This window comes from Diceros bicornis, chromosome 19, assembly GCF_020826845.1.
Source record: "Diceros bicornis minor isolate mBicDic1 chromosome 19, mDicBic1.mat.cur, whole genome shotgun sequence".
Taxonomy (NCBI): domain Eukaryota; kingdom Metazoa; phylum Chordata; class Mammalia; order Perissodactyla; family Rhinocerotidae; genus Diceros; species Diceros bicornis.
The window spans coordinates 43,267,548-43,280,838 of NC_080758.1; the positions used below are offsets into that span (position 1 = coordinate 43,267,548).

Here is a 13,291-nt window from a genome sequence, read left to right on the forward strand (position 1 = left end):
TTTTAGGTTGGAGAGCTCTGTTGTGCAGGCATATTCTAGAAGACTGAATGCAAACATGTTTTGTTACCCATTCATTTGTGACTTCAATCGCTACTAAACTCATCTTCTGCAACACAAATGCTAAATTATACATTATGTATCTTTCCAAGCATATTAGATAAATTTTTAAACAGACCAGTAGGTATAATCATGTCGCAAACTTAAAATAAACTGAGCTACGGGGTAGATTCCATAACTTCATTTAATATTAATAGCAGCTCAATTTCAATTTTGAAAAAGCAAATACCTTTAATAAATTTGGTGTGAATGATTATATATTTTGATACAACTATTGTACAGGAGTGTGTACATGTATAAATCTATAGGTAGAATTATATACATTTCAATATATACCACATATATATTTTTTCCACTCACATTTTTCTCTTTAGTAAAACAAAGCCGTTTTACTGTACATGGATGTGCAGTGCTACATTAAGTCCTGAGTAATTTAAGGGATCATTAGTAAGGTACTGTAAATTCTAGTCTTTCAGCTAAAGATCCAGTAGATTCTGTAATCAAAATGTGAACAAAATAATGTTTAAAAATATGCATTCAGCTATGCGCTCACTTTGTGCTTAGCAGAGAAAGCTGGAGAATGCACAGTAGCCATTTACATCTGGGAAAATTTTCTTGAATATTCAAGATTAAACAAGCATCCTATCTGTATGGATTTACAGACGTTTTAAGTGATGTCACCTACATCCAATGTGTCAAGCAGGGAAGACTCCAGTCATGATTGGACCGAAAATCCGTTTTGCAGAATATGAAATTCTGTGTAAACACCAGTGTTTAGGTATTATACAAAAGTTCTGACAAACACGGGGAAAAAGAAAAAATACAATGAAATAATTTAAAATGCTTTTCTTGGGATATAGCCAGCCACATGGAAGGAATACAAAAAATAAGAGTGTATTTTGGTGAAAGAGGAAACCAGAAGAAAGTCACTGAAGGGAGGTCTGGTAAGCCCCCCACTTTGGGAGGTTCCAGGTTGGCTTGGCTGAGAGAGCCCAAGATATCAAGCCACATCCATCTTGCCACAGGGGATGGACTCCGCTGTGCAATGAGAAGGAAGCCCTATGGGGAAAAGGCCACATTCAACCGCAATGGAACAGCAACAGCTGCCCGTCAGGGTTACCATCAGCAAGCAAAGCATCCCAGTCCCAAACTCAGGCACTAGGAAGGAACTCGTGAGGCGCGCCAGGCTGGCTGCCGCATGTCTGCCTGCAGCAGGAGGAGGCACACCCAGACCTCGCGCGGGAGGCTTCCCTGCACGGGAGGCCTGCTGCAACGACGAGAAGGCACTGCGTTGGTGGTTCCTGTGTCACCCCCCAGCTCTACCCGGTCCCGTGGCTGCTGTAGTCAAAGACTCCTTTCTTGAAGAACGGCGAGAACTCACAAATGGTGTGTTTCGAAAGAGTCAGCCCCACTTTGTCGATGTGTAGGGGAGATGTCGCAGATTGAAGCATCACACTGAAAAAGTCCCTGAGGTATTTCTGAGGAAGAGACAAGAGTTAAAAACATGGTCAAGACACTGTTGGGTGGAGTTAAGGAGAGGAGATGTCCAGAAACAACTTCCCATCCGCCTGGAAACAGCTGTCACTGTCATTAGAAACAGCACACGGGGAATCTCCTCGACGGCCTTTGCTATCATCAGAGCAACCTGAGGACATATAGCCGCAAAATCCACAACATAGGTGACGTTTCTTTGGCTCAGAGCTCTGATTCATGGCAACATGGCCTTGGGCCTATCTGCAGACAATATCCAGAGAAATGCCAATGCGGTGCCGGGCATAGGGGGTCTGCTTTTCAGTAACAGTGTCACTAGTTAATATCCTCCTTTTTTAAAAAGTCATTTTTTCCTCCAACTTACTTATTAAATAGAAAAATGATTAAAAGAGAAAAAAAGAGTCTGGCCATCTGTACAATGCCAAACGAGCTGCTGACTGGCATTTTTAAATGGCACAGTCACTATCCACTTTGGATCCTTCTTATAAATTAAAGGAAAAGAAATAGTGGGGATGAGAGGGTCAGTTCCAAGTACTAATACTTATAGATCATTTGCAAACCCCATAATCATCAATGAAAAGAACTTCTTGCAAAGATCACTTCCTCTGAACCCCTTGCTCCTCCCTCCCCTGCTGCACGTGTCTGTCACCGCATCGGCCGCCTCTTCTGGCACTGAACAAGCAAAGCATGTCTGGGACTAGCAGCTGAGATGCTGGGGATGAGATCAGACATGGCTGCTGGCAGGAGGTATTAAAGGAAAAGAGGACACACAAAAATAGTTAATATATTTCAGGTCAGGCAAATCTCTTCTATACTAGAAAATGGGGCGCATGGGGGCGGTTTTAGGCCTAAATCTCTATTACCATCTTACCTTGTTTAAAAAATATAAACGATCCTGTCACAAACTTAGAAATTAGATATAATAATTATGGACTCTGAGTAACAAAAAAATTCGTCTAAGAACACGGCCTAGGCCTTGAGCAGTGGTTCCCAACCAGCGGCGATTTGCCCCAAAGAAGATATTCAGCCAAGTCTGGAGACATTTTTGATTGTCACTCGGGGGGGAGGCCTGAGGTGGAGGCCAGGGATGTGGCTAACACCCTACAGTGCACAGGACAGCCCCTATGACAGAGGACGCTTTGGCTCCAGATGTCAACAGTGCCACAGTTGAGAAACCTCGGCCTAGAGGAAGCAGACTTCAGCTACCTCTATGAATTGCCAACTTGAAATTTACCTCTGAAAGAAGACATTCTGCTCAAGGAAAATTTGTTAGCTTTCTTAAAAAGAAAAACAAGGATTACTAATAATTAACATTTGTAGAGTAACTTATAGTTTTTAAAAATCTTCTAATGTTTACTTTTTTACGCTTTATGACAGTATAACTGATACATAACAACTGCCTATCTGTCAAATGTACAATCTGATGAGTCTGGACACATGGATACACCTGTGAAACCATCAAGATGATAAACATTTGCACTACCCCCAAAAGTTCCCTAAGTCACCTGATTTTACCTTATCATCACATTCTGCCTAGAATTACCTCTTTTTATTACTGTAATACCCATTTTCAGGTGAGGAAACTCTTGCAGCAAAGGTGAGCAAGGCTAGTAATCCATAGAAGAGACTTGAAAACAAGTGTTTTTAACTCAGACTTTGTTTTCCCCGTTCAGTATTCCTAACTTACTGGTCTCACGGTAATCTCTCACGAAAGGATCTTGATACAGAAATCAGGTCGAGGCAAGAAGGTGCCAAAACCAACTGCTGAAAAATGAAGATCTTACCCCAGCACTCATTTGCATCAAAGCGGCAAAAGGGAACCTGATTTCCACTCTCCTGGGGGAAGGGAAGCTGAATATCAACTGCAGAGAGACCCGCAGTCCATCCAACACGGTCACTAGTAAATACCGCAGACCACACCTGAGCAGCCTAGGCTTGCAATGAAATGCACGTGCGCAACAGACTGTTTTTGGAAGATCAAGTGTGAAACGATCTAGAATGGGGAAGACGGGGTGCTGGTCCACTTGGGCATGGCGCTGCCACTCCTCAAAGCGTGAAGAGAGCTGGGCCGGCCACGCGGTATCACCTCAGCAGCTCCTCTGCGGCTCCTGCCTCAGGTCTCCCACAGGCTGCATTAACCTGCAGACGAGTGCTCACGACACACCTGCCTTCAAGATGAGTTCTGGCAGAATAGAAGGTATTTAAATAGGAGGAACAGATGTTGTATCAACATTTGTCATAATTAGCTCACAAAGCAGGGGCCCTTAAAAGGGCCAATAAAGCCTGAAGAGTATAATGAAAAGAGAAATGCAAGTTAAAAATATAAATAAAAGAAAAAGAGAAAGTCTTTGAGACATCTTCCCTACCAGGGCACCAACCATAAAAAGAGAACAGTACACTAGCTGCAGGTAATGTCTTTTTCTTTAAGGGAACTCATTCGCACGTCTTGAAGAAAACTCAAGCTAGATCTGATTCGACTAATTCTAAACGTTATAGAAGAGTTTTTTCTTTGCAAAACAAATCTCTGCTTAGCAGAATTGGGCAGCCTTGGCTTCTTTACATAGACTGATTCTTTGGTGCAGAGAAATGCTTCAAGTAGGAGGTGCTCTTTGCAGTGAACTCCAGTGCTCTACAGTATACGAGGGGAGGCACGACCGCGGTCGGCTATGTCCAGAGCCACATGCTTGAAGTGTGCTGAGCGCATCCTTTCTCGAGAAAGACAAAACCAAAGAACTAGGGCTAGGGCTGGGGACAGAAGACAGAACTAAAATTCCGGAACTTCCTGAGGTCACAGAAAGCATTCTTGGCACACTGCCGAGCTTGGGAAAAGTGCTTAGAAGAAACAGTGATGATTGATTTTGATGAGTTAATTTTTTAAAAATTGAAGTATACACAGAGGAAACAGCACACATCATAAGTGTACAGCCTAATGAGTCTTCAAAAAGTGAACATACCTGTGTGATCAGCATCTAGATAAAAATAATACCACATTTCTAGTGCCCAGGCAGCCCTAGCCCTCCTCATACTCCTTCATAATCTTCCCCTCAAGTGTAACCGCTATCCTGACTTCTCGCACTACTGATGAGTTGTGTCAGGTTTTGAACTTCATGTGAATGGAATCACACTGTGTCTGGCTTCCACTGCTTAACACAATGCTTGTGAGATTCATGCACCTGTTGGGCGGAGCTGTAGTTTGTTCATCATCACTGCTGTATGGTATTCCATGTGTGAACATCCCCGCTGATTGACTTGAGCAGAGGGGTGTGCAGTGGTGACTGGTTTGATTCTTTTGTCTGAACTCTTCTTCAATACTGAAATGTACTTCCATATAACGGTGTCTGGTGAGTCATGTTTATTACTATTCCTCCAATAAAGAAGTTTCCCCTTAGGGTTTTAGGCTCAATCCAAGATCAGCCAATGTACTTGAACTCTGCTATAATATATATTTAATATATATTATAATCACATATAAAATACATACTTAAATACATACATTTATATTAGTAAGTTTTGGCGCCTGTGCTCACAATGTTTTCCACAGCATCTGTGGCTGAAAGGAGAAAATTTAAATTCTTCCTGTCTAAGCTTTCCCTTTACCGTTGAGCCAAAGACATCCTAGCCCTCCCTGGTACGTGAAGAATAAGTCCCAGAGCTGAGCTGCATCTCCAGGGCAGTACACTTTATAAACGAGTATTACAAAAATTGAAGGACATTAGGAGTTTAAGTGGCTTATCAGGGTCAGAAGGGCAAAGCAGGAAAAGGATTTGTGAAATCCAATATCCAATTTCTGTTTCTTTCACATGGTATTTTCTCCATTAGAAAAAGAAACAAAAGCAGACATATTTAAATGTCTGTAGCCATTAGGGACCACAGAAGGCCTTCAACCCTTGTCCACCCAGGTGGTGGGTGTCACACCCAAGTCTTTGCTTTGTTAAACACCCTGGACTGGGTCCACTGAGGACACCCCCCGGAGTTGTGCAACATTTCAGCCCTGCCCTTGGTACTGGGAGGATGAAAGTCAGATTAAACCAAATCCTCTTTCGGTAAGATTGCAAACCAGGAAACAGAGTGGCATAGCGAGAGGGGGTCTGGGAGAGGGTCTGAGAATGAGCGACAGAGGCAAAGGGAAGGGGCCAAGAGGAGAAGGGGGCCGCAGAGAGATGGAGCCGCTGGCTGGGGGAGGGCAGGAGAGGATGGGCTGGGGCAGGGCAGGAGAGGACGGGCTGGGAGAGAGGAGAGAACAGAAGAGGGAGGGAGAGAAGGGAAACAGCGCGACAATGTTGGAGGTGAACGTCGTTATTTGTTTCCCTAGTCGGCAAAAAAGATTTAAGAATAAGAAATAGACTAGACATTTATCTAAGTTTTTACTTTTTGCTACTTGGACCAACACTAAAGTATAAGGAGTTATCTTATCAATGCTTTCAGAAAATCAAATTTAGATGGCTAAGCTTTAAGGCATATTTCAGTACTGACAGAGTACCTTGATGTCATAAGGTGCCTTTCTTCTACAGGCTGCAGGCATATTTTATTGTTTTTTAAAGTCAATCTAGGTAGACAAAGTGAGCAGGGGGTAGAAGTAACTGGGAGAGACAGGCCCCCATGGGTCAGTTCCAAACAAAGTGTTGTACTGTCATGTGCTTTTAAAAATCCCCCCAAAACAAAGACAAAATCCAGTAGGGACCTGTGAGCTTTTAAAGGGGAGGCCAAGAGAGACCAAGGGGAGGTGTCGGAGACGCCCCACACCAGGCTCCTGACCCCCTTTCCAAAGTGGTCCTTTTTTTTTTTAACTCTACCCTGCCAAGACCCCTCCGAGTATTTCCTCAGGACTGTCTCCCAAGTGCACCCACCAGGCTGACCAGCTCCCATCTCATTACTTTTATGCAGAGACCCTTTACCAAGGGCTTGCAAGGTTCCGGGCACAGTGAGAACTGTTAATGGTATACCTCATTTAATTACTGCAACAATTTTATGAGGTAGGGATTATCATTATCTCCATCTTATAGTTGAAGAAACTGAGGTCCAAGAAGCTAACGTAATGTCCCACAGAGCATATGAATGGGAGAGCCGGGACCACATCCAGATCATCCAACTCCAGAGGCTGGGTCTCAATCACCAGGTTGTCGTCCACAGGGTCCACCATCGCAGTTTCTCTGGTTAGGCCCCCTCTTTCCTGACCACTGCTGTCTCTCACTGGGCAAGGCCATCTACACTGGGCATCTCGGCTGCTTGGGCTAGATATGCTGCCTTTTCCAGGCCTGTTGGTGTGCTCATGGAGACCAGTGGGCACTGCATTCTCTAGAGCTAATGTTCCATACAAACACAGGGGAGACACCTCTTTGCTGTGAGGCTTATACTTCTCTACACAGAGTCACATGCAGCTCTGCTCATGCTCCGATACCCTACTTACAGGTGGGCACTGGCCATTTTTTGACTGTCTTGTCTCCATTTCCCTTCCCAAATAGCACTCAGATTCCCTCTGAAAAAATATCTTCCTCTTCTTTGGGAACTGGCTGACTTAGGGCAGAGGGCTGGTGAATCTTTTCCATTCATATTCTGGATAGGCACCTCACAGCCAAAGAGCTAATTGAGACTCCACTTGGAGTCGGTTGCAACCAAGGGTCCTTTGGGGCAAGGCTCTTCCAGATTGCAGAGCCGCGGCCATAGAGCACCTTCAAGTGTGAGATAGTCAGGGACCTCCCACAGAGGGGCAGCTTCAGGAGAGCCTTTGGTCTTCTCATGCCCAAGCCTGGGAGTTGATGAACCATTTGCTTACAATGGCCAGTCATTTTCTACTGTTTGCAATCGAGTTCACTGCCAATAAGCCCTGGAGCAAGGGCAAGTGGCAGCACCAGTCAGGAACCAGAGGAAGCCTTCCATCGACAGCCCATCCAAGATCCCGTGGGGCTCGTCTGTTGTCAGACCAAGGTGTCTGCCCAGGGCACTCTTCTCTCAGGAAGAGGTGATCTTAGGAGGCTTTCGTGAATAACACGTCAGCCGGGTCCGCACACCCTAGTGGAACATCCCCAGCCAAGTGCGAAGCTGGAAGGCTCCTACCCCAAACCCTGATATACACACAGGCCGATCTTTAACATTCCAACACCATTTCAAAACACAACTAAACGTTACTAATCTTTTGAACCACAACACAGGCTACTGTAGTCTACTGGCTGTGTTAATGAGTTGTGAAAGGAGAAACACACTCCCTACAGCAATACAGGGTAATTCGGCAAGAATTTAGTCCACTACTTCAGAGCATTAGCCTGGTACCTCAACCAATATACTGCATCAGGGAAAAGGAGGGAAACAGAACGTGCTGCTACATGCTACTGCATTGTCGACATGCTTGATGAACGCCATTATGTTAACATGATTCACATGTGACCTACAACACACTTTCAGTCTCAGCTCTGCTGAAAGGAAAAGTACTTAAGTTACTGGAACAACAATCAAGTTGTAAGCTGGCCTTTAGACAGCCTCTGCTGGGTTTTTCTTTTCAACTCTGGAGCTTCTGGATGAAACGCTAGTCTGGTCATAGGGAATGACCATGTGCTGTATGGTCCATTCAGAGAAAAACTAGTGAGATCAGCAGGGTGTTAAATGGTGTGGCCCCTCCCATCTTGCAGCCATTCCCTTTCAGGTCTGGAATCTAGAAAGAGGGGAAAGTCTGCGATTAGGGAAAGGAGGGGTGGAGGAGTGGTGTCCAAGCTCAGCAAACAATGTGAACAAGGGAGGAGGCCAGCATGTGTAGGGCTCTGTGTGGGGAACAGCGGGACTTGAAGGAGAACACAGAGGGCCTTGAATCTGGCTTTGGGTCTGCAGGCACATTGTACAAAGCATTTCCCAGTTCATGAGCTCATGTGATCCCTAAGACATGCTGAAGAGGAGGAGGACAAGTATGCATACCCTTTGTTTACAGATGAGGAAACTGAGATCCCGAGAGGCAGTGACTTGGCCAAGGCCCACAGACCATCGGAGGCTGAGAAAATTACTGGCTCTTCAAATTCAGGAGAAAGTCAGAACGGCCTAACATAATTCTCAAGGTGCACTCCTTTAAGGCTGAAATAAGGTGCACTCCTTTAAGGCTGAAATAATGTGTAAATGTAAATGTCGCCCCTCTCTTTGGGGCTGTCCATACCACGCTCATGTAGGCTCTCAGAATTTACCTTGAATTTCAATCAACCACTGCATGTGTGTGTGTGTGGAGAAGATGGAGGAATGAGGATAGGGCCTCAGAAGCACTTGAAAGACCCCACCTCCTTATCTTTTGGCTCCTCTATTAGCAGGGGGATAAAATCCCGACCATTTTAAGTTATCAAAAGGTTTCTGTTTTAAGAGGGTTCATGACTGTAACCACAGCCTATTGCTTATTTCATGTGCAATATATCACCCCAGCCGTGTCACTCTAATGATTTTCCCAGCCATCTCATTGCTGTGGAGCCCTCTTCATTTTACAAAATTTTTACATAAATCCATAATTTAATTTAAAGTTATTGAAATTATTTAAACTGAAATGTTCTTTAAAAATGTAACAGGACCTTATATTTCAATGGCATTCCTCATTTTCAGAAGTCACCAGCCACGGTGGAAGCTTAAAGGCAACTATCAGTCTAACAAGACTTAGAGGCTTCATTTACCTTGCAGCCCTTGGAAAATTCACCATCAACTGATGGGCTCTGAAGCTAGATCAGGCCCAGATGGAGACACTCTGGGATATTTCTAGACCTGACAGAGGTCTGATCACCAGTGGCCATGTCATGAATCGACCCAGTGGGGTCAATATCATTCACTCAGTCAAGTCTTCCCAGCTCTAAACTCTCATAAATTCTAGTCTGAACACTTCTCTCCGACCATTTAGGAATTATAAAATTTGTCTCCACTGGATTAAATATGCTGGGTTCCCTCCCAGACAGGCCCCAAATGTCCTCTATACTCCGATGAAATTAGGACAGTTTGATTCAAGCAACTCATTCATCCAGTACACAGGTACTCCACACCTGCTCTACATGACGAGGGTGCCAGGCACTGGGTGTCCAGTGTCATATAAAACACAGTGCCTGGTCTCACGGGCTGGCCTGTGCCATCCCCTCAGTGTTCAGAATCGTTCTTACTGGTGCTCTGCTCCCATCATCTAAATTCTACTTATCTTTTAAGGACTGGATCAAAGTTTGTTCTTTGTCGACTCCTCTCTCTTCAGGCTTCATTCACACACCCAACAATATTTATTGAGAGCGTTCTACGTGCCAGTGCTGCTGCAGATTTAGTAGTGAACAAGACTCATGTTCCTGTCCTGAGTAACCTGCAGGCCTGACAGGGAGACGGACAGGTAAAGTAGTAATTAAAATATGGCTACAGCAAAACAGGAATGAGATGCTTTTGGAGCACATAGGACAGGCACCCAGCATAGTCCTAGGAACTGGAGACATTTCTGCCAAGACCTGAGGAGTAAGACTCAAGCAGATGAAGATACTGGGGGAAGATACTGGAGGAAGGCTGTTCCAGGCAGTGGGGAGAGCATGTACAAAGCCTCATGGCAGGGAAGCAGAGCTCAGGGCACCACTGATGGTCCAGCATGACTGGACTATGCACCATGCGTGGCCCATTCAACCTGGGGGACACACTTCTGGAGTGCACTGTTCACTGATCAGCTCTCTACCAGTCCTCACACTGGGCGTCCTGCACTGTGTGCTGGCGGTCTCTCTTCTCTCTGGCCCATGGAGTCCTACCAGGCCTTCTGGGTGGAGGCTGTTACTTGTTTTAACCAAAAAGACTACACTGGAGGTAATGTTATTAGTGAAGAAACCACCTTGCAGGTTCCAGTGCCCCAGCTGAGCCCAGTTTGTTTTGTTTTTTTTTTTTTGGTGAGGAAGATTAGCCCTGAGCTAAAATCTATCGCCAATCCTCCTCTTTTTGTGGAGGGAGATCAGCGCTGGGCTAACATCCATGCCCATCTTCCTCTACTTTATATGTGGGACGCCTGCCACAGCATCGCTTGATGAGAGGTGCATAGGCCCACACCCGAGATCTAAACCTGCGAACTCTGGGCTGCCAAAGCAGAGTGCGCGAACTTAACCACTATGCCACAGGGCTGGCCCACGAGCCCAGTCCTTAGTGGAGCCATGATCAGAATGTAGCCATACAAGCGGGCTGACCTGACATCTGACACTTGGAAAAGATGAACCACTTGGCTGAGCTCTGCCCAAATTCTAGAACCACAGCACCAAGAGCAATAAAATGGTGGTTGCTTTAAGTAAGGCACTAAGCTTTGGGGTAATTTATTACACAGTGATAGAGAACCAAAATTCGTGTGTTTGGGAATAAGGTAAGAGATGAATGAATAAATGAAATTAGTCAAAGAGAATGGAAAAAGTTACTTTGGTTTCTATTTATAATTTATGACTAGCCATAAAGTACAGTCCTATTCTACTCAATGCCAACCTCTTCCAACCTTTTTAGTATTTCTAATGAATAATTCTGTCTTAGCAGGTACTTCTTTTCTATCTTAGGCTTTAAAGTAAATACTTGAAACAAGTAGTCATCATTTGAAATATGGCATTTATTTCTTGATGTCATAGAGAATTTCTGAGAGCTCCTGGTTAAAACGCGAAAACGTTAGTCTGTGATTACAGAATGAGAACTATTCATTACAGCTATTCAGAGAATCTTTTTTATGAGTTTAATGACATAAGCATATTGTATTGAATTATTATGGTACTGCATCAATTGGGCTCATAAATTTAATATACTCAGTCTGGTTCACATATTTTAATTTAATTTTAATAAAATCCAGCCAGCTTTAAAAATTTTATAAGCAATGTGCATTTAAAGTCCATGTGATATTCAATTTTTACAGGTTGATGTTCTTGCTCGGGGCATTAAGTAGCTTCAATGGTCATGATGACCCAGGCTGGCTGATCAGCAAGCTTAGGGTGATACCTTACAAACAAGCCACATTAGAAAGCCCAGAACCTGCTTGGACCATGAAGCTGATTAATTTTTTCTCTAGAGCACAAGTCAATACCAGTCCCACCTTTTTTGGTTCATAGAGGTGGAGAGAGGAATTGAGTTTACCCTGCACCTGTGAGCAGAAGCGACAACACGTGTCAGCTCTAACAGAGTGGGCAAATGGCTTCCAGAGAGTAGGCAGGCCCCACTCTCAACTTCATTTGGTTGAAGCAAAAAATGGGAAGATGCTATGGGAGAAGCCCAGTTCCCAGTGCTCACCCAGGGTCTTTGACTTTTGTTTACTGGTATTTTGGATCTAGGTAAGAGATGGGTAACAGGCTAAACATAGATGCATAGCAACTCAACTTCCTCAGCATCGAGTTGGGGGGAGGCCGGAAGAGAGCTCTGGAGGCATCTGTTGGCCTGTTTGCACTGTACGGCTGCTGGAGGCTAACTTCGCACTGCGAGCCGGCTCCTCCGCAATCAGTCACCATGCAGCCACCATGCTGGGTGCGGGGGACATTACAGCACAGGGGTCTGAAGTAAGTCCCTGAACTCTGAACCTCAGTTTCCTTGTTTGATTATATTATCTTCTTTTTAGGACTAGAAGATTAAATGAGCGACTGCCCATAAAGTGGGCTGGGCCCAATTCACACTATTATCCACATAGCTTTGTCCTCAGGGAGTTAACAGGCAAATATGTTAATTTTCTCCTCTTTTAGATGTTTGGAAACACATGGGCTTAAAATGTGGAAGTACGTAATTTTAATATTTTCCCCTTCAAAGGAAAGTAGAAGATAGCAAGAATCTGGAATGGTTTTTTTCCCAAAGTCACCTTATATCAGATATTGGCAGACCCTTTATTTCAAGAGTTGCTTTAAAATAAAGAAGAGTTAACATTTTTCCAAAATGGGGAATCACTAAAAATAAGAGGAAATCTAACCTATAGCAGGTAAATTAATATCCCCCCGAAGCTCACTTCAAGATACATTTTGGATACTGAGATTCTGAAAAGTGCCATCTAGGGGAAAAAAAACCTATTCTTTTCCTGTGTCTAAGCTCATGATTCCTTCCTGCACGGTATAAACCATCTAAGAGGTTCCTGCCCTTCTGAGATAGAATGAGTCTCCAAATGACCATTTTGACTGACAGACTTTCAAATGATAATCTTGCTGTGTGCTACCTCTTGTCTATAACGTACTTAAACTCAAATTCAAAGAACCAGGTCCTAAAAAACTCAAGAATCAAGAAGCTGTTGCACGTTAATTACTGGCATTCCCAATATTCCCTTTTAGCAGAAGCTGAGACCTGGGTGCAGAGCGATGCTTCAGGAACAGTGAAGGACCACCTCGTTCCTTTCTGCCAGCTGTGGCTGTGGTTCAGCAGACCGATCCAGCCCTTTAAGGTCTGACCTAAGGTCATTTGTGTATCAGTGGCAGGTTTTCTTTGGCCTGCCTTGGACAGGGCCATCACTGAATAACACGAAGTCTCTGAATTCCAGGGCCAGAGGGTAAGCTTTTGAGACTCTAGGGGGGAAGACCCACAGCCCCTTTTTTGTTCTCTGGACCAGGGGTTCCTCATGATCCCTGTAGGACTATTTGCCTTGCAGATTATCCTTCTGCCTGGGGAATTATTCCTCAGTGTCCACACACTGCCCTACGTCCCAGGGGAGCCACGGTCATGCCCCAGGCGTGATGAGGACTATGGACCCGAGTGGTGGGCCTGTGACCCCACTCCACAGAGGGGATTAGCTGGGGATTTGGATTATCTGCACCAATGATCCCCTTCACTGGGGACAATG

The 13,291-nt window shown here is 44.6% G+C and overlaps 1 protein-coding gene across 4 annotated transcripts in view; it reads right to left on the reverse strand.

Moving 5' to 3' along the window:
* Positions 1-888: 888 nt before the first annotated feature.
* Positions 889-13,291, reverse strand: part of KIF16B (kinesin family member 16B) — a 290,451-nt gene continuing 278,048 nt past the window's right edge. For all 4 annotated transcript variants that reach the window (XM_058563260.1, XM_058563259.1, XM_058563258.1 and 1 more), the window contains one exon: positions 889-1,535. In XM_058563260.1, coding sequence (XP_058419243.1) covers positions 1,377-1,535 — 159 coding nt within the window. In that variant the 3' untranslated portion in view covers positions 889-1,376. The remainder of the gene's footprint in view (positions 1,536-13,291) is intronic.